Source organism: Arvicola amphibius, chromosome 6 (assembly GCF_903992535.2).
Source record: "Arvicola amphibius chromosome 6, mArvAmp1.2, whole genome shotgun sequence".
Taxonomy (NCBI): domain Eukaryota; kingdom Metazoa; phylum Chordata; class Mammalia; order Rodentia; family Cricetidae; genus Arvicola; species Arvicola amphibius.
Genome location: NC_052052.2, coordinates 63834544 through 63855986, shown reverse-complemented (window position 1 = coordinate 63855986; position 21443 = coordinate 63834544). Strand labels below are relative to the sequence as shown.

Below are 21443 nucleotides of genomic sequence, written 5' to 3'. Positions count from 1 at the left end.
ATTATTATTACTTTATTGTTATTATTATTATTATTATTTTCTTAACTATATTTGAACTAATAAACTACCCAATAAAGTAAAAATTTAAAGAGTGTAGATAAGGGAAAACAGATAAATAACTAAAACAAAAATCAGCTATTATTCACCAAAAATTCCCGTGGCAGGAATTTCTAAGAAAATCAGCTCTTAATCAGCTTATTTAACCAAGACATTCTTGGACCAAGCAAATTCAGGGCAGATTCTTAATACTGGAAGACTCAAACTAAGTGTATTTAAGCTTCTTTAGAAGAACATGTGAAACTTTTATTATTATAATTCAAGATGCTAAACAAAATTTCACTTTAAATAATAAAGATTTTTAAATTTGAGGTACTGACAGTTTAGCCATTGCTTTGAGAAAGTGTGAGTGATAAAAAATTCAACTGTGGGTCAGGTGGTGGTGGCGCAGGCCTTTAATCCCTGAGCCGAGGAGGCAGAGGCAAGCAGATCTCTTTGAGTTCCAGGCCAGCCTGGATTACAGAGCAAATTCTAGGACAGGCTCTAAAGCTACAGAGAAAAACCCTGTCTTGAAAAACAAAAGCAAAAACAAAAACAAAAAAAGTTCAAGTTATTTCTAGTCAAATTTTAAAGTTGGTTTTTAATTGGTACATAAATATCTCTATTACATTTTCATAAGTTCAAACCTTCTTTAAGTGTGAGTTTTCCAAGTATCTTACTTTTCAAAATAAGAGGTGATCTCCTGTCCCATAACAGTCAAGCAAAGACCACGTGAGTGTAGAAACCCAGCCTGTTGGTGCAGCACGACCTTGTAGGGGAGGGGCCAGGCGACCTCATAAAGGGGTGCTGACTCCCAGCTTTCTTAGACTTTAAAAGTCGGACTTAATCATATGCATATCTGTACCAAATACATAGTCACATAACGATTTAATTATTTAATTTATATGTATCTATCAAATGAAAGAAGACTGTTTATAAAACCAAGGTATTAAACACATTGTGCCCAATATTACAAGAAGATACAAGAAATGAAAGAAATAGGACCCACTCCCGAAGCAATCAGTATAGGGGTCAAATAAAACACTTGTAAACTACGAACACAGCAGTAAAGGGGGGGCCCTGCACATGCTCTCAGACTGCAGTTTGGAGGGGAAGTTTCTGATGGCACAGTTCAAATGAGATTGTGTCAAAACAGCCAGGCAGGGAACTCTCTGGTTTCTTTCAAATGTCTGCTCAAGGAGGCTGGGGCATAGCTCAGTTAGAATACTTGCCCAGAGTCCACGAAGCCCTGGAATTGGTCCCTGGTCCTAATGTCACATAAAATCAAGTATGCTGGTATGTGCTGTTACTTCTAGCACCTGGAAGGTGGAGGCAGAAGGATCAGAAGTTCTAGGTCATCTCTAATCCATAGGGAATGAGTCCAAAGCCAGGAGGGATTCCCAATTAATCAGGTAATTAAAAGAATAGTCTGCATATGCAGAAAGACCAAAGTGGAAACACCTGAAATACTGCACATAAATTAAGCGGCTGATAGGCATAAAGAATCAATATGGCCTTAAAGTCAAGTTTGTACACTCAGATGAAGGCCCTTCATTGTCATACAGGGGACTTTAGCTATCAAACGCATAAAATTTGGGGAAGAAATAAAAGTAAGCAAAATGACCCACTCTGCCAGATTCAGCAAACAGGCAGTGGGCTAAGAGCCTGCAGTGATGACAACAGCCCTAACTGAACCAATAACCCACTAGGCGTAAACAGGATAACCAACACGAGCAAATTTACCTCTTCATTTTAGGTTTACAAGACCCTTAAGGGAGTATCTTGAATTGTATGTTTTATGTTCCCCTGAGTGTCCCCATTTCTCCTGATAGCTCGGGGAAACAGTCTGGGGGAGGGGGACAATGGAGGCACATAAAAAGAATCCTCACACGAGAGTTCGTGCTTTCTACTTACTGCTTGGGTGGGTACAATTTCTACTATGAACTCCTTGCTTATGGAGCAACTGAAATGAACTTTCCCTAAGTTCATTTCTAAGCAGTAGAACTTTCATGAACAGGGAAAATGATCAAAATCAAACTGTCAAGAAGATAAACCAAAGCCATTCGGATACCTTAAAGTCACTCTGTCACTTTCTGAAGCCATGTTTCTTGATACTTAACGAAATAAAGTTAAATGGGTATGAATAGCCCCTAAAATTAATCAAAACCGCTGACTGTAAGTAATACATTAAGAATTGGAAACTAAGGGTCATTTTCTTTTGATGACAATTATTTATGCCTATAAGACAAAATTGCTAGAATTGTTGGTGACAACGGGACCCTTTTCCCTTTTAAGACCTGACCAAAGTTAGAGACACCTGCTCCATCACAAGGTAAAGGTCAAACTCCTCATGCATAAATCTTGGTTCTCACCATTACTGCACCATGCCTGTCACTGTCCCCTGCACCATGCCTGTCACTGTCCCCTGCACCATGCCTGTCACTGTCCCCTGCACCATGTCTGTCACTGTCCCCTGCACCATGCCTGTCACTGTCCCCTGCACCATGCCTGTCACTGTTCCCTCCACCATGCCTGTCACTGTCCCCTCCACCATTACTGTCATTATCCCCACCACCATGCCTGTCACTGTCCCCTCCACCATGCCTGTCATTGTCCCCTCCACCATGCCTGTCACTGTCCCCTGCACCATGTCTGTCACTGTCCCCTGCACCATGCCTGTCACTGTCCCCTGCACCATGCCTGTCACTTTCCCTTCCACCATGCCTGTCACTGTCCCCTGCACCATGCCTGTCACTGTCCCCTCCACCATGCCTGTCACTGTCCCCTCCACCATGCCTGTCACTGTCCCCTCCACCATGCCTGTCACTGTCCCCTGCACCATGCCTGTCACTGTCCCCTCCACCATGCCTGTCACTGTCCCCTGCACCATGCCTGTCACTTTCCCTTCCACCATGCCTGTCACTGTCCCCTGCACCATGCCTGTCACTGTCCCCTCCACCATGCCTGTCACTGTCCCCTCCACCATGCCTGTCACTGTCCCCACCACCATGCCTGTCACTGTCCCCTGCACCATGTCTGTCACTGTCCCCTGCACCATGCCTGTCATTGTCTTTTGCCTATGCTGGGTTCCACATGCAGCTCAAAAGTGTGCAAATATCATCTTAAGAATTTTTCCCACTGAGAGCTCTTGTTTCAGGAAAAAAGACAATTTCCCCTTGTGTTTTTATTGATTGGAATTTAAGGGTGAATTAAATAATTTAATTTTGACATTAATTCGAGTATATCTAGCGCCCTGTCTTTGACAACCAGAAAGAGTGAATAAAGGAATTAATAATAAAAGACAGAGATGATGGAAGAATTTTTTTTTTAATTTCAAAACTAGCCCCAAAGCTTAAACATTGGCATAGCCATTAGTTTGACTAAAAACTTCCTTTAAATGTGTTTCCTTTTCAGCAGGCATATGTGAAAAGTGACCTCTTACCATGTACATATCTACCCAGAAGTCACGTGATAGGCTTTTGCGTCATGCTGTCAATTATGATAACAGTCACAATAAGAATGGCCTGAGTGTTGATAGCCTGCTTCCTGGCTCTAAGGAGAAGCTTGCTGATAGTCTACTTGTGTCCTTTTTCAATTGCTTGCTTCTAATGATTGGCTTTTCAATAGTTTTTATGTTCCAAGCTTTGGCTTTGTCATTTGCCAGGACAAATATTATAAGAGGATTTCACTTCATATCTTCGTTTAAAAAAAAAATCCTACAAAGGCAATTTCTTTAAGAGCTATTTTGTGTAAGAAATCATTAATGTAATGAAAAGTGCTTTCAAATTCAACCCAGAAAAGTGTTAAAATATTTCAGCATAACCAGTCGATAATTGAACTTGAAATACCAGTGTTGTACAGTCACACAGGAGCTGTGACTGCGGAAGCTCAAGCGCCACTAAGTCCCACGCAGGGACAAGGCATTCAGCCAAGGCAGCTTGTCACAGAGAGCACCTGGTCAGGACATCGCTCTGAGACATCAACTGAGAACAAATCTTACTTCTTACAAATAGGAGCTTACTTGACTTACTGCCTCATTTAAGGAAGGCAAAGCAACTTCCTCTTTATCCTACCTACAATCTCCAGTCTGTATCCAGGGTCAGGGTGTAATTCAATGGCTGGTTGGAATGGTATAGTCTCTTATAGCTACACAGGAGGTTTCTTAGTTATAAACTTATAGTTCCAATTTACAATAAATTTTGTGATATTGATGTATATTACTAAAAGTTTTTGCTGTGAAAGCAATGTTTCACCAAACTGTAATTGATGATAAATAATCTACATTATTTTTAATTACTTCCTATGAGAGCAAGTAAGTCCTCAAAATGGTCAACTTTTGAACCTTAGCATATAAAGAATTGGTGTTAATTTAATGGAGTTTTCTTTTAATACCCATGTACATTAACATTGTTAGACTGGATTATAAAATAATTTCTATTCCTCCTGAGTAAAATCGAACACTCTGATAGACAGCTCCCATTTTCTTTCAAGTAGATAAAGTTTGGGAGATGGGGCTGCTTCCGTGTCGACAGAAAGGAAAGTGTACAGGGCGCATGCAAGGTGGGAAGCGGGGAAAAGGATTTCATTGCTCAGGACTTCTTCACAGGGAAGTCATAGAAGATGTCCTCAGCATTCTGAAAGTGTTCCAGATGAGGACAAGGAACTGGGCAGGAGAGAGCAGAGCCCCGGTTGCTAGAGCAGCATCCCAGAATTCTTCCAGCCACTGCACCACTTTCCAACAGAAAGGTTAACAACAGAATGAAGTGCCAGTCGAAGTTCTGCTGTGAAGATTTCCCCTATGCCAATGGCGAATGCATTAAGTCAGTCAATGAGTCCTCAGAAAGACCACTGCCAGGCTTTGAACTATGCCCAAAACTATGACAGAAAATACAAAGGCAGGTCCTGATCACTTCTGTGAGCTGAGTATTATACTTCACAGGGAGGACTGGCTTTACGACAAGTTAGCAACTGCTATACGTGAACATTTCTGAAATATTTGCCATAATTAAGTGACTTTAGTTTTTAAACTTAAATGCAATTATCACATTTATGTTTAGGTGAAATTCCAACATCAGAACAAATACAACAACTAATATTTCCAGACGGTAAGAACCTGGCATTAGTCAGGAGTGATCGCTATAAAATAGGGGCTCACAATGTGTGACCGCTAATAACTGTGTGGAACAAGCCACTAAGCATCAAAGCAAGCACTTCACTGTTCAAATCTGCCAGTCTGGATGTCCTTAGTATTTTACATTTCCATGTGGGAATGTTAGTGGGAGGAACAGCTGTAGTGAAAGTCTTTCTGTGATGTCATTTTGTAGGAAGGTTATTAGAAGACAGTCAAAAATAGCCAATAATCTTAAATTTATTGTTAGCTTTAATTTATGTAAGCTATATTAAAATTCTTTTCTAAGGGAAAAATAGCATGCAACAATGCACATCAATATTTTTCATAAGCTGAAAGGATAAATCTTTCTAAAGCAGCCCACGTGAACTGAAGAATGTACCTGGTGACAATATTTATTTTGAAGGGGTCACGTATATGAAAGGTTACGGGGAATGTTTAAAGAGCTCCTCCGGACTAAAGCCACTGCCTTTCCAATTTTGAATTTCTCTTAGCTAATATAAAATGATTGATCACTTTTATTTCATGTACCCCTCGATTTTCCTCTGCATTCATCACTGAGTGCTTTAAACCAAATGCATTTAGGAGCTGCCCTTAGAAGAGCGGTCTCTTTTAAATCTTCGTAAAGTAATGAGAGAACACAGTAAATCAATCCCATTTCTGCTGGAGGAAGAATAACCTTTACTGAAGTCATTTAAACTATTTTGCTCCCTCCATTCCTGTATAGTGAATATGCAGCTTTGTCTCTGCTGCTCTTAATTTGAAAGGTAAAGATAATAGATTTTAACTGGTGCTTCAGTTAAGTGATACGCGCACATCATATGATATACCTTTATGGTGTTTTCTTCAATGCCTCGACATCATAGTTCATTATGAATTTGGCAAACTGGGTTTCTTCAAATGAAAATCTTATTACGTAAGCAATAAATTGTCTATCTGCTCAGTATTTAAAATGTTTAACTGTGGAGTATATGGCTTTTTGCTTCCAAGGATTAATACATGCCATATATTCATAAATAGCAACCATGTTTGAACTCAGAAAATATGTTCACATTGTAAATGGTCTTTACTCAAAACTGCCCACTTAAAAAACAAATGTCAGACTTTACAAGAAAGTGTCATAAACATTCCGCAGAGTAAAAGATGCCCAGATTTCTGCCCACAGTTGAGGTCCACATTTTCAATGTGCTGAGCTTTCTTGATGCATCTTTAGATAATGTTAAGAGAGAGGTAAGTTTGGTATGAATGCACTTTTGTGATTACAGGAGACCCTGACAATAATCTTAATTGATACAAACTAAAGCTGCCCTGGGCTAAGACAAAGAGGACAATTGTTTCTCAATGGAAGGGATTGGTTATAATATTATAAATGTGTTCGGGCTAAAGGTTAAATAATGGAGGCATATTTTTTGAATTAAAAATTAACTGGAAATTAGAAAGGTGTTATAAAGAATAATGGCAAGTCCTATGACAAAAATATTTCTAAAAAAAATGTATAATTTTTTTTTAAAAAAAAAACCAAGTTTCCAAAACCTATAAGTCCTGCATATGTTTTAAAAACACAAAGAGCACATACATTTGTTAAATAGAACCATAGTGGTGGTAACACATTCATATTATAGTAATTTTAGAGGTGAAAAAAAAGCAGCATTCCAGAGAATTATTCCACTAATTATTATTTGGAATTTCCATAACTATACACAGATGTCTTCAGTCAGTTCTCTTGTGTTCTGCGTTGTTATTTTAACCTTGCAAAATGTCAAGTATCTTGAATGAGCTATCATCTTTATGGTTTGCTCTGAACTCCGCATGTGGTGACCTTTGCTGTACACAGTCTATCACCTTGGCCTGCGACAGGGAAGGCCTGGGAAACAGAGAGGCCACTCTAGAACTGAGGATGTGGGCACCAGTAACTTCGCATGCTTAATACATATATAAACCTCATATAAACACAGAGACAACTTGGTGTTTATTCCCAGCTCTGTCTTCTGTGCTGCGGCCTACTTTCGCTATGTAATGTTTCACATACTGTTCCCTTCGAACTGCCCTGTAGCCAAACTTAAGCACAGCAAACATATGCCTCGTAAAATACACGTCAAGGCTGGAGTGCGTGGAAGTATTCCTCTGACCCTATAACTAGAATCATGGGATTTCTCTGTTGGTGCGCCGCACGCTTTAGACTGTGGCTAATTTGTTCATAAGCCGCCATTAATCCTGGCTGTAGTTTTTCACAGTTTGTGTAAACACTTCATTTGCATTAAATTTACAGCATTAATGGGATGTGAAATTTAAAATCCTACTTGAAACATAAATGATGTAAGAAGGCAGAATCACCCCCCCCCCCAAAAAAAAGTGTTTCATTGCATCTGAAATCAGCGAAGTGATTGAAATGTACTAGGGTAGGAGTAATGTTTCGCCTGTGAAACATTACAACACATCCTCCTGGACTAAAATATAAAGGAGGCGGGGAACATCTGGAGAAAACAAAACTGTTCCAAACAAAGTACGTACTGACTCTAGCTGGCTTTTCCATGTCAGTGCCTGAAAGCCACACTGGCTAGAAAGTCCCCAGTGTGCAGGGAGACGCAACCATACTGTCTAGCTGGAACCCAGTCTCTACGGGTGCTGTCACTAGGTGCTATGAAGACGAAAGAGGCTGTGAGCCAGTTTCAGAAATGTCAGACAGGTGAGAAGCAAAGGATAAATGAGGAAAAAATTTGGAAAACAAAATGATCAATTTTGGTCTCAGAAGCCCTGTGAGCCCCATCCTGAATCCAGATCTGAGAGGCAACATGGAGAAAGCGCCGAAGCAAAGCGTGGCTACCCCATTCCACCTGGGTGAAACGTGCCCACCTGTTGCTGATGCAGGAAGGATGGGTCTCTTGGGTTTAGTCCCACATATCGATTGGCTTGAGATGTGCCTGAGGCTGTGTAGGCTGATTAAGGAAGAACAAAAACAAAGATAAAAATTGTGAACTGTCAGAATGAACACCCTGTCCATGTATAAGAAACCCAGAGAAGTGGGGAGTCACTACCAAAAAGGTGTCTCCAGTTCTCTTCTCTTTTGTCTGAGTGAATCGCAAACAACAGAAAAGAAATTGATTCAAAATCATTGATTCAAATCAACTATCCCCCCTTAAAGAAAAAAATCTATGCAATGAACCACAAGCTATGCTAGGTGTGGGCATCCTTACTGTGTGCTGCACTATGGTCTATATGTCGAGGCTCGGCTACGCTGAAGTCTTTTATCGTAGACACCTTTGACCTGCATCTATGGGAATAATCAGTGATGGCTGCCTGTGATCCTAAATGGTGACCGTAGATGAAGTGACAGCTGTTGATGGCAGGGTTAAGCAGATGTGCTTGATGTGTATGAGATGAAAAAATGTTTGACTTAAATGTGTAACCAACAAAAATAAATAAATAAATAAAAACTAAAAAATCCACTAATGCTTTTCTAAAAGAGGAACCCAGTTGGATTACATCACATGGAATGACTTAGTTCCATCTTTTATCTAATATGGGGAATGTCCTCCAGCTTGGTAGAAACATTTTTGACCAAACAAACAAACAAAGAAACAAAAACAACAAACAAAACAAAAGCCTTCCTTTTCTGTTAGTGTAAAAGCAACTATCAATTGCTTGTGATTGGCCAGAGAGGAACTGATGGTACCTATGACATATCTGGTCACCAGGTAGAGTAGATGCGGGTGTCTGCTCTTTACAATTACTTTTTGTACAAGTGCTTTTCTGGTGAACTTCCCGCAGAAAGATTCTCGTTTTTAAATCTACCTTTTACAAGACAAAAAAGAATCAAGCCTATGTCTCCATCTCCGGTTGAAAAGAAAAACTGAGTCTGTACCATATGTTTCGCTATGAGGTCTGAAAGGATTAAAACCAGCATAATTAATCAGGAATTCAGACACCGAGTTTAAATAGGCTAGCTTTTAAAAACCAATATATTAATTTTTCATGTTCACTTTTAAAATGCATCATTTGAACTTGGAGACTTTTAGGTCAAGTTTTTAAAACACTGAGGATGCTCACGGGTCATGTTCTAATCCCTGCTAAATAAGGCAAGGATGCTATTAGCAGCCAGGATTCCCCACTCATCACCAGACCTTGAGAACTCAATACACAGGCTGGGAAGTGAGAGAGGAGCCTTACTCTCACAGTGGGAAGACCATGTCTGGGCTGTTGGTTTGTCTGTTTTCCAATCATTAAAGGGAGGCCTCCTTGGTCTCTGTTAACTTTACTGATGTATAAATTCAACATCCAGTTTCACATTATCAGTTGTGTTACTCAGTATTTCCATGCAGAAGTGGGGAAGAACCAATGAAGCCCTCTTTATATAATCCTTTAGAATATTTTAGAAATTTTATTAGTCAAATCATGTCTCTTTTTGAACAACCTCTGCCCAAGTATACAAGCAGTTCATTATTAAAGAGACTGAAGGGACACCTGTGACAGGGCTCTGGTTATCTGCACTGGATCCTCCCTAAATTTGATGTATGGATATCAGCATAAAAGTAGGCGCCAGAGCCGGGCGGTGGTGGCGCACACCTTTAATCCCAGCACTCAAGAGGCAGAGGCAGGTGGATCTCTGTGAGTTCAAGGCTAGCCTGGTCTACAAGAGCTAGTTCCAGGACAGGCTCCAAAGCTACATAGAAATCCTGTCTCGAAAAACAAAAAACAAAACAAACAAACAAAAAAAGTAGGCGCCAGAAGTTCCTGGAACATTGGTTTTGAGCATTTATCCTGAAGTACTTTTTTGACTGTCTTTGAAGACCATATTTTATGTGCTTTTATTTAAACTGTGTCTTAGCTCAAAGATGCTGTGATGCTTACTGTAAAAGCATGCATATAGTGTCTCAGTGATTGTAATATGCACAGACACCGTCCAGAAGAGGAGTCGTACCCATTTTTGCACTTAGGGAAGTGCTCACTAGGGTAGGACTCTTTGCCAGTGAGCGAATTACCAAGAATCACTGAATAGTCGTGTATATTCTAAGCCTATTTGGACTTACTGCTTTGTAGGGCTCATGAAGTCTGTTAAAATAAGTGCTGTGTACCTAAGGTATTGCCCATTTTCTTCTTGGATAGTTTCTTTATATGTTTTTAGAAATTATTTAAAAAAAGAATGTCTTTCCAATGGTTGAGAGAGAGGAGAGAGAGTGAGAGCCAATGATGTCTCTGATGGTGTAATTCCACGAGGGAATTTCCAGAGCACAAAAGTTTTCTTTACTCTCTGCAAGAAAAACCATCAGAATCTGAGAAACACATCATGGTGATGGAACATGCCCGTGCCTCCCGGACGAAACATCATCAGTTGCCCGTCTGTGCACATCAGTGCCCTTTAAGAAGATGGGAGTTTGGGTGAAGCCAACTGAAAATGGATTCCTCATCTAATTCTGAGTGTTCTATATGCTAACTTGGAGGAATCATTTGACTTACGGATGTGTGCTCCAAAAGGATGCTACCACTTATAATGCTATGGCCATGCTAACACGCATAGAATCTGATTGTAAGGTGCTAGCCAAAACAACCGAAAGACTTAAAAGAAAAAGTTGTAGAAAATGAAAGTGTAGGTACCTTACACATGCCTAACCTTATGCTTCACAGTGTCCTTGCCTGCTCAGCACAATGTGTGACTGCTTCTCACAATGACATAACCTACAGTGAGGTAAACATGTAATTATCTTGCAGAGGCACTGATTCTATTCTCTTGGGGGAGGGGTTCGATTTCTAGAAATGCTCCAATAAGTGATAATTATCTGATCTCTCTTCTGGTGATGGAAAACCTTTGTATACTGTGTTGTGTTATCGGTGTAATTTCAATGTCTACCTTGAACAAGCAGGCATGGGTTATTACTTTTTTGTGGGCTGTTTGCTCAAAAAAAAAAGCATGCTTCTCTCTTGTCAAATATGATTCACTAACGGAAATTTGATAAGAGAGAGCATGTGACAGCTGGGCCACGTCCATGCCTGCTAGCTCCACTTAAATGAGAAATCTCCATCTGCTCAGGTAGCCGGAAAAGTCCCCGTGTTCTCCACCTTGGATCATATATCCAATGGTGCCTTCGATGGACATTTCTCATTTCCTACAGAAATACTTACTGGTTGCTGTAGGTGAAGCTGCCTCACCTTCAGTGGATGTAGTGATGGGTTTAGTATCTGTCATGGTCAGGGTCACAGGTCGCACTGCACTGGGATGGGGAGAGGGTGCCAAGACAGGAGGGAAATGGCCAGGCACTTTCCCTACTACTTGGCCACTGCTGTTAGGCTACAAAACAAAAACAGAATGCCGGGTGAAACGATCCAAAAGGCAGTCATCCTGTCCAGCAGCTCCACGCGGGTGCACGCACGTGGATTCTGCACAGGGTGGAGAGTCACCATGCAGGCCCTCTCAAGTCTGAGCTGGAGGCCAATCAATGGTTAGTAGTAAGAAGCAGCAGCAACGGTACTTAAAGGAAGGCTTGGACCATTAGTGCACTTTGGACAGGGGACTTCCTCTTTACAATACCCCTAAAAGATCAGCCGACCTGACCCTCTCATTAGTAGGCCAGAAAACCCACATGGAGTGAGACTGGTGCCTAGCTCAAACTACAGTGGAATTCCTTCCCGAATTCTCTACAGTAAGAACCCAGCAATCCTATGCTCTGCAGCTCATGCTCAGTTTATCTCTCAGTACTATATTTTCCTACTAAACAATGGTGCCACTGATACAGGGATACAAAAAGTCAAGGATGAGAAACATACTCAACACTATATAGTTCCCTTCATTTACAGTCAATAGTCCATTCTTCTGCATATAAAACTCTAGCTTTCGCTCATACACAAGTATTGCAGACACACATACCAGGCAATTTAGACTCTAGGGTATCCAGTTCACTTTCAATGATTTGCTACCACAAGCAAACAGAATAAGTTGTAAAGCATGTAAGATTTCTGGTACACACAGATTTATAAACTGCAGAAGTCAGACATTATGCTTAGGAATAAAACATCCCCACAGAAAGGGACAAGGATGCACCAAAGAGGACGCGAGGACCATCCAATGCAAGCTGCTGTTTGCTATGCTTTAATCACTGTGCATGAAGAGTTGCATGGATGTTTGTGAGATTTAAGTAGAAAACTCCCTGTCCAGTTTCAGGAAAGATATTATTACTTGAGTTTTGACCACTCGATAGAAAAACAGTTACTGTGGTAGGAGCAAACCCCTAAAGGTGCATTGTCTGGAGAAAGCCTAGACTACATTATCCCAGGTATAGAAGTCTATTTTTGGTTATACTCATAGAACTATTACTCACTACATGATCGTTCTAAGAATTTTCTGGAAAGTATTCTCCACAAATATATGGTCTTTATAATCCCAGCTTCCCAATGCAAAGAGATCAGTGAAACAATATGTATCTAAATACCCATATATAGATTATAACTGGATATTTCTTTAGGGAAAGATGGCTAACAGTACTTAAAATTTTGACTCAGAGGCATGGATTGAGTCTTTGGGTAGGTAATAAAGGGCCTAGTTCCTCTATTCTATTTTTTAAAATTTACTTTGAACATCCTGGCTATTCATCATGGATAATTTTAATTAAGTATTTAACTTTATATCAGGAAAATAAACTGGACTTTCTTGATGAAAACCTATTGGAGAATTGTATATTTAAACCATTTTTTTTTCAAAATATTCCACTGAACAGCATGACTGTCTCCCTATAACTGGTGCAGCAGTAATAGAAGCAATCTCCAAACTGCTGTGGGGAGGAGAAGGCATCGTAGTTGCTTAAGAATCCAGATTAGCGTGATGCTGGGTGAAGCTGGGAAGCAGTAGTCAGTCCCCCCATCTTTAGCTCTGGAAGGTGCAGAGCAACAGATCTGCCCTGAAATGCAAATTAACGGGCTTTGAGTTTGGGATTAAACATCAAAGCAGATACAACAGTTCCTAGAAAAAAAATCCATTTCTGTCATTCATTATAAAGACACATTTTTCTTTCTAGGTCAGTGGTAGTTTGTTTCTTAAAATAGACATTATCAGCTTCTGGCTATGGGAACATTATAAATGACTGCTTTGTGTATGTCCTTGGAAGAAGGAAGTTCTCATTTTCGCGCTGGTGGTACAGTCAATGGCAAAAGTGTTTCTGCATAATGTTCACCAAAACAGTTCATATCTACCTGGAGCAGGAGTCAGATGACAGGAATCTCAAGTAAACATTGCCACAGAAGATAAGCTTTGCAGTGTACAGTCCGTCTACAGGAATTGAATGGCTACGAACGGACAGTATTCTCCCATTCAAAAGGAGGAAAGGGGACAAAAGAGAGCACCCCATTCCATGCAGACGTTTCTAAAACCGGGGCCAAATGAAGGCTTCACTTCAAGTTTTCCATCAGTTAAATGAGTGAAGCTATGTTCTAAAGTCTCTACCTTTCCAGCTGCTGCTGGATACAGAAAAGAAAAGGGTATCTTGTCTGAGGATGAATGGCACTGGCAATGGGCTATCTTATTTACTATGCTCTTCCCAGTACATACAATTCTGGAATTTTCTTTTTGCTTTTGGCTTTCAACTGAGATGGGAGAAGGATGCTCCTTTAGAAGCTGGACATTTACTTTGAAAACATACAGGAAAAACTGTGACCAAAAGAGGCAGATTATCACCTAATATGCACTTTTAACTTATAAAGAAATTAAAATATATGTAAAACAAGCACTGAATAATTAAAGAAATGCGTAACACTAAGGCCTGGTTTTAATTTGCATAATTTTCCCCTTAACAGTGCCTAATTAAGACATCAGTTTAAAAAAAAAATCCAATGGAACTCTAAGATTTTCCACACTGAATTAACGTTAAGGACTTTTAATGGATGTCTTAATTAGACTTTGTTATTCATGGAAATTCTACACAAATTAAAATCAGACCTTGTGTGCACGGTTCCCAGATGAGTCTAGCAAAATACTCTATGGAACAGAGAGTTTTGAATTGATACTCAGAGAGCAAATTTCCTTTCTAAACTGGTATCCTAAGATCTTGCTCCTTACTTAATTGTCTTTAGACTCATCATCATCACACCACATGGGCATTTTTTTCTATAGCACAAATAGATGTTTAACTCTCAATTGTTAATATTTAGTTTCATATATTAGTTAGTGAAACTAAAAGCAAAGGTAACTTTCTAAGCCACACAAGAGGTACAGTATATTATGTTTAAAACCAAACATTCAGAAGGGACCACTGTGCTTTATTTAACAAAGTAACACAAAAGTGCTCACAAAAAACTTTACAATTGATATGTATATACTTATGTACTCTGATTTTAGCACAACTTAACAGCAGTTTCATAAAACATCATATAAATCCCCCAAAGTCTTAAAAGTTGTTAGAAGTGGACAGGGGTTTTGGAGATAAAACAGCAAAGCCTGATACGAGACCATAAGATCAAAATTACCTTAGAGACCTGATTGCTATAACTACTGATAAACTCGTTATTGGCACAAAGACTGCCTAGCTGGCTGTGCAAAGTTCTCCTGTGAGAAGAAACCATGATCCAGAGTGAGGATGCGCAAGAGTTACTGCACTTATACAATGAATCCCTGAAGGGATGCTGAGAGACTGAGATAGATGACAGATGAGAGATACATAGATGAGAGATAGATGATAGATAGATAGATAGATAGATAGATAGATAGATAGATAGATAGATAGATAGATAGATAGATAGATAGACAGACAGACAGATAATAGAAACAGACAGAGACAGAAAGATCTGGAAATGCCATTCATTATTAAATGTAAGTCGTGTCTCTGCAAAGAGTCAGGAGTCATCAAAGGCTGCTGAAAATGTTTACATTACCAAAGCTGATTTTAATGCCGAATAACTGGCCTATAAATACAGCTGTAAGTTCTTTTGTGGGTGTTTATTTTAGCACATACCTTGCTCCTGCCTGCAATAAGCACTTTGTCTCTATGTCAAACCAGGTATTTCAGAGGTGTGAACTCCAGCTTAGCGTGTTTTTGGCATTGAACATTCTGCATAAACTTTCTTTCAATCAATGAAAATCCAAAAACATAAAACCCAAAACATCTTCACAAATTTATCCCTCTGGGGCAACACACTTCCTACCTGTCATGCAGCCACCTTTAAATAAGAAAAACTTATTGAGTCACCGGGAGACTTTCTGAAGAGAGACTGCAAGGCTTGATGTTCCAGGCATACCCTCTGACTAACTTGGTGCCTGAGAACTAGGCCTGTCCCACTCCCCTTAGGCACTATATTTATTTTGTTTTCTCTTATTTTTACCTGGCTGGTTTGAGGACTGGATGGGTCATAAGAAGGGACATAGTTCTTCAGAGTATCCTGAGGATTCAGATGGGGAGGATATCTGATTGTTGGATGAGAAAAGTAGCTTGATGGGGCTGGAGGAAGGATAGCTTGCGTCGGAAATGGCAACGGCGAGGGTGGAGGTGGAGTTCGAGTTGAGATGACTGCAGAACACACACATAAAAAAAAAAAAAAAACAAAACAAAGGTTGGCTGGTCAGCAGACTGCCTTTTGGCTTCATTCCCTTCCAGTGCTAAAAGAAATCCGTTCATTTACTTGCTCCCACAATTAAACCACCTTTCAGTGTGTTTTCCCAATGCTAGTACCACGAAGGACATATAGGCACAAAGCCACCCTACATAGCAAACATATCTTTCTTTCCAGACCCAGGAACAATTCAAAGAAAACAATTTCTCCTGTATGGTAAAACTTGACAAAGTATTTCTTTGAGCAAATTCCTTTCCATTTAAGATATAGTCTTTGATTGCAAGTGTTTGTCTCCCTAAATTTAGACAAAGCTATCACGTTAATTAAAGACACACCAATTTTTCTACTATAACTCATAATAGAAATGCAATTCAATTTCAAATAAATCATCTCCCTATACAACCTAGCTGACAGTTGTTTAAAATGAAAGCTAACAATTAACAGACCAGAATGTCAGGTCATGAATAATGGTCTGCTCACTGTGTAAATACTCTGGCGTATTAGCACGTGGGCTGGACTCCTCCTCCTAATGAAGATGGTTCCTTTCCAACCCAAAAGATCTTCATCCTATGGCTATTTTTAATCTGACTCCAGCTGTTATTATATTGAAGTTCAAAGGTATTGTTGAGGTAAGATCAAGAAAAAAAACACAAAACTCTTCAATTGTTATATAGGTAAACATATGAATTTGCCCATGTATTTTACAATAGTATGTTCCACTGTCAAAATAATATGATATTCTGTAGATCATAGTCAGTGGTGATTTCCACAACAGTATGATTATAATGTTTAGTTCTGAAAAATAAACCTTAAAGATGAAGAAAATATTTTAGCCCTTATCGCTATAAAGTTCCTAGAAATAATTATATAATTACTAATTAAGACAACAAATTTATAAAAGTAAAGACTAAATCTCTAGTGCTTTGATATTTTGATCCAAGTCATAAGAAAAGAAAAACAGTGTTCTGTGGCTTAAGAAACAATGTGAGAGCTATGTTCTCTTCATGACTACAAGTGGAGATTGTCTACAATGATCATCTTCAAGTTTATAATTATGACAAAAAGAAAGAGGGAAGAGGGAGAGAGCTTAAAGACACATTGCTATTTCCCTCAAAGAAAACACTCAGGATACGAAAATTTAGGAGTGCATACTGCAGAACCACACAAATTTAGATCAACAAGACTAGGAGATTGGTCTTCAGGACCTGCAGAGGCATGGCACAGAATCCATGGTTTAAACCTTTTCCCTTCTCCACACATTGTGAGGAACAACTGTACATTTCTTACAAGAGAAGTCCTACAAGAATTTCTTTAAGATGTACATTCACTTGAAGCATAATTTAAGGAAGTACAGATGTTTATTGAAGATCAGGCATCTTTTTAACTTAGTGTCTAAGGTTTGTTTTCGTGTTTTGTTCTGACATAAGTGATTAAATGATCTTAATCGGCTCAGTTTAACTATGGATTTTGTTCACACGTGTACTTAAACCCCTGTGAGATACACAGGTGCTCCATCTTGACCTTTGGGCTTAAGAACTCATTGGCCTCCGCAGTTTAGGAAAAAAAAAATCTTTTTAACAGAACCGGAACAATTCAAGTTTGAATTCAAACCTATGGGTAGTTCAGGAACTGTAGTGACTTGAAATAAGCAGATTGGATTTTTTATTTCAAAATGAAAAGTAAAAATGGCTACCTTGTAAACAAAAGTCATTTGAATCCTTTGAAAAGGACAGAAAAGCAAGTTATACAACAGAAATTTTTTCCTTCATTTTGAGAGAAAACATACATGTGCATATTTTTGCTTACATTATTGAAAATTCCTTCCTAATTGTCTTTCTCCCTCTAGTCTGGCTCCTTCCAGCACTACCTTTATCATTTTGTACCAGACTTTAAAAATACCATTGCAATTCTGTGTCTTTCCTGCTGAAATACTTGTAATTGATTTCATATTGTCTCTATATTAGAATCCCAGAAATTCCACAGATTTGTGTGGGTCCTCCTGTGTTTCAGACCCCTTTCCTGGATCACTGGCCATACTAGAATTTGTGGGTCCTAGGCCCCATGGCATTTTCTTGCCGCAGTGAACATACTATATTGGGACCTATTGTTGCCTCTGCCTGGAACAAGCATCTTGCTGGCTTGTTGTTCCTTCTTGTGGATAGCCCACTCTTTAAACTTAGCAAAACATATTTCTTTCAGGCATTGACACTTCCACCAAGAACCTGGTCCAGTTGAGATTAACAGCTTGGTCAGGGATTGGTCCACTTACCCCTACTGTGTCATAAGTGCTTTAAGAGCAAAACCTTTGCCTTGACCAAGGTTCTTACCAAGGTGGGTACCTATTAAATATACTAATTGTATATGTGATTGGTATTTTGGGTATTTAAGTATTTGACAAACCAAAATGTAAAGTTTATATAGCGGCTTCATGTTTCATTATACAAATGGTATATAAAAATACCATTTAATTATTTAAACTATTATAAGCATGAATTCTTAATCAGGTGTCATATGCAGAAGCCAAGAAATTAATCGTGGCCAAATATGCAACATCTATGAAGGGGTTACTGACTTTTTTTTCCAGTTAACTCAGAAAATCAAACAATTTATATGAAAATTCTTATACCACTAAAATTTTATATTCCTCTCAGTTTCATAATTTCATTAATAATAGCAACTAAGATTATGCATTTTTAAAGAAAGCAACAATAAACCTCATGTTACAACTTGTGAGTGAAGATTAAAAACTAGATTCAGCAGGATAAGGGTATTCTAACTACAAATTAGAAGCAAAAAGAATATTAAAAATATAGTAATATATAAAACTATCAAACTACCAGCCTGTAGGAGACTTAAAAGTAACAGATACCCAGCATACAGTACTGAGTACTAATTGTATATAGTTTTTCAACTTTCAAAGGTATACTATTGTTTCACTAAATTATCAATATGAAATGTTGAATAATCTTTCTTAACTAAACTACCAGATATATCATGAGCCCCAGACAGAAATATTTGTGCATATAGAATATCTGACATGTATAATCTTATTAATTTTATTCATAAGTAAGGAAGTAAGTACTTATTTATGGGCAAAGTCTATATTCTTGGTTCCTATGAAAAGAACCCCTAAACTCATCAATATACTTAGAACTCCATCTTTCTCTAGCAAAATATACATAACTTGGGCCAATCTCAGGCTAAAGTTAAGGTAAATATATACCCCATTTTTGAAAGTTCTTCTGATTAAAACTTTAAATTTCCAAATTAAAATATTTATTAAATTAGATAATATTAAATGTTTTTTCATAAACTGATAAGAAAAAACATTTCGTCCATTAGCAACCCTCCCTTTGGGGTGGGGAGGATATAGTCACCATAGCAACAGTGATAAACTTCCCCTCCACCCTTAAGTGTTTGCTGTGTGGAGGAGAGGAACTTGAAACTCCTCACCACTGTGCGCGACTCCAGGTATTCCGGGATGGTGGTGCTGGGGAAAAGTGCTCAACCTTGGGGAAGAATCCTGTGGAGATGTGGAGCTAAATAGTGGCTTCTCAGGCTTCTTCATTGTCGTTGGAGAAGACATATCTGCAAAGGAAAAGGGACACATTCAAGCAGCCGGGCCATCTTAAGCAATGAGGTTCGTGTCAACATAACCGATTTCATTTCCCAATGCTCTAGGATTCTTTTCCTCTCACCCATTTAGAAAAAATCTATACACAAGGTCAAAGACCCAGCCGTGCTCGAGCTGTAAGATATCTTTCAGAAGCATTCTAGCCGAAGCTAACCCAAAGTACCATTAAAGAAACCCAGAAGATGGGAAAATCCACACGCTGGAGACTTGAAGGTCCTCTGCAAGCCAGTACTGACTGACTTCTTTCATTTCTGTGATTCAGGGCTGTCTTTGACCTGATATCTAGACTGTGACAACAACGAGAGCATTTCTGGGTGCTAGTGTGTGAGAAACAATCCCTGACTTAACATCTTATATGGAAAACTTACTTCATTGTTCAGTCAAAAAAATAACCTGTTCATTCTACAAACAATTATCAGGTTCCTCTATTTGCCAGATAAATATGGATATTAATTAACATAAAAAGCAATTCCTGACTTAGGAGGGACATTCACTGTTAGCCAAGAGGAAAATGCCATGGGAAGAGTTGTCACCAGTGGAGAGGAAGTGTGTGGGCTGAGAGCGGAGACACTGTGGCATTTGCTGCTATAGTCCCAGCCTCTGTGTACAGAGTATTGCTCTCCTCTGCCTGACCACGTTAAGGAAGGCAGCCCCCATCTAGTGCCATTGTCGAAGTATGCATAGGGATAACAGGTCTATAAGAAAGTATTGAAAAGTGGTGGGACTTAAATAGTTCAAGTGATGTGTGAAGAAGGGAGACACGCAGCTGGGAGGACACACATGAGCAAGATCTATATCTGAAGTACCTGTCTGAATGTTATAGAGGGGCACATATGCCCATAGACAGTTTAGATAGGGAGAGGGGCACATAAAGCCATAGACAGTTTAGACAGAGCATATCCTCCAGAAATTAAATAGAGGAGGAATATCTACAATGGACTCACTATGGATTCCCACTTAAAAAGACACACAATTCATGATTAATACATTCATTTCATGTCTGTATTAGAGGACTAATTGATCCCAGAAACGACACCAGTTTCTGGATTTACCCTCTGTTTCTATAAAGTGCAACACCTAGTGAAGGAATATAAAGAAGTAGAAAGGAGTTTTCAAAATACTGTACGCCAAGCCATGAAAGAAGTATCCATGGCTTTACCCATCCATGCCATAAATACTTAACACTGCCAAAATACAGACAGCAGCGAGAGGCCAGGGTAAAATGGGCAGACCAATGCAACAGGTAAGTGAACAAATCAGTGCAGAATTAATGGCTGTTGTGAAAGTCATTATCTCGGATCACTATGGGATTGCGTCACACAACGCGTCTGAACAGACTACCCAGCAGGCACCTCTGATTGGTGAGGAAGATGACGCAGGATTTAACATCTCAGGTAATGCTCATTTTTATAAGTTTATATTAAAATCTCTAACTATAACATAATCTATAACATTTTAATTTTATGATTAAAAATTTTGAATGTGTGCACAGTAGATGGAATAACAATAGATTTTTTTTCTACCCAGCAGCCAACTACAGCCACTATCCACTCAGAATCTCCCACATACTTCCATGCCCTGCGTTACTTTGGAAGCGAATTTATTGTCATATGATTTCATCTCTAATTTTTCTGTACATATATTTAGAAGGACTCTACTGTTTAAAATAAAACCACTAAAACTTTAGCATGACACGAAAAAAATAAGACCTACATTTTTATTTTCAGTGTTCTGAAATTTAAAAAAGGCCTCCCAGTGTTATTAATGTGAGACTAGTTGCCAGGTATTTTTTACCATTTGAAAAATTACCCGAGTTCTGGTAAAGGCATCTAATAAAACTGAGTATGTGTTTTGAGCATACTGGCACTTAAGGAATAGACGTGCCACTGTAGGCAGTAGACAGCAGAGGCAGAAGCCACACTTCTGACAAATGGGTAGCTACTGATCTATCAGAATTCACTTTTTTATATAGTTTTCAAAAGGAGAAAAAGAAAAAAAAATTTTCATGAAGCCACAACAATGAAAACTACCACAAAGGGGTGAGGGGTAGAATTTAAATGTAAGGTTTAAAAAAATAGGAAAAGGAAAGTCATTTCAACTTAAGTTAATCTTCAAAAT

General features: G+C 38.9%; 1 protein-coding gene across 6 annotated transcripts in view; it reads right to left on the bottom strand.

Moving 5' to 3' along the window:
• Positions 1-21443, bottom strand: part of Nfib (nuclear factor I B) — a 218088-nt gene that overhangs the window by 22998 nt on the left and 173647 nt on the right. For 2 of the 6 annotated variants that reach the window (XM_038334155.2, XM_038334157.2), the window contains exons 7-10: positions 19145-19279; positions 15464-15648; positions 11282-11447; positions 8018-8100 (exon numbers count right to left, since the gene is read on the bottom strand). In XM_038334155.2, the coding sequence (XP_038190083.1) occupies positions 8018-8100; positions 11282-11447; positions 15464-15648; positions 19145-19279 (569 nt within the window). The remainder of the gene's footprint in view (positions 1-8017; positions 8101-11281; positions 11448-15463; positions 15649-19144; positions 19280-21443) is intronic. The other 4 variants (XM_038334156.2, XM_038334158.2, XM_038334159.2 and 1 more) reach the window with 2 other exon arrangements.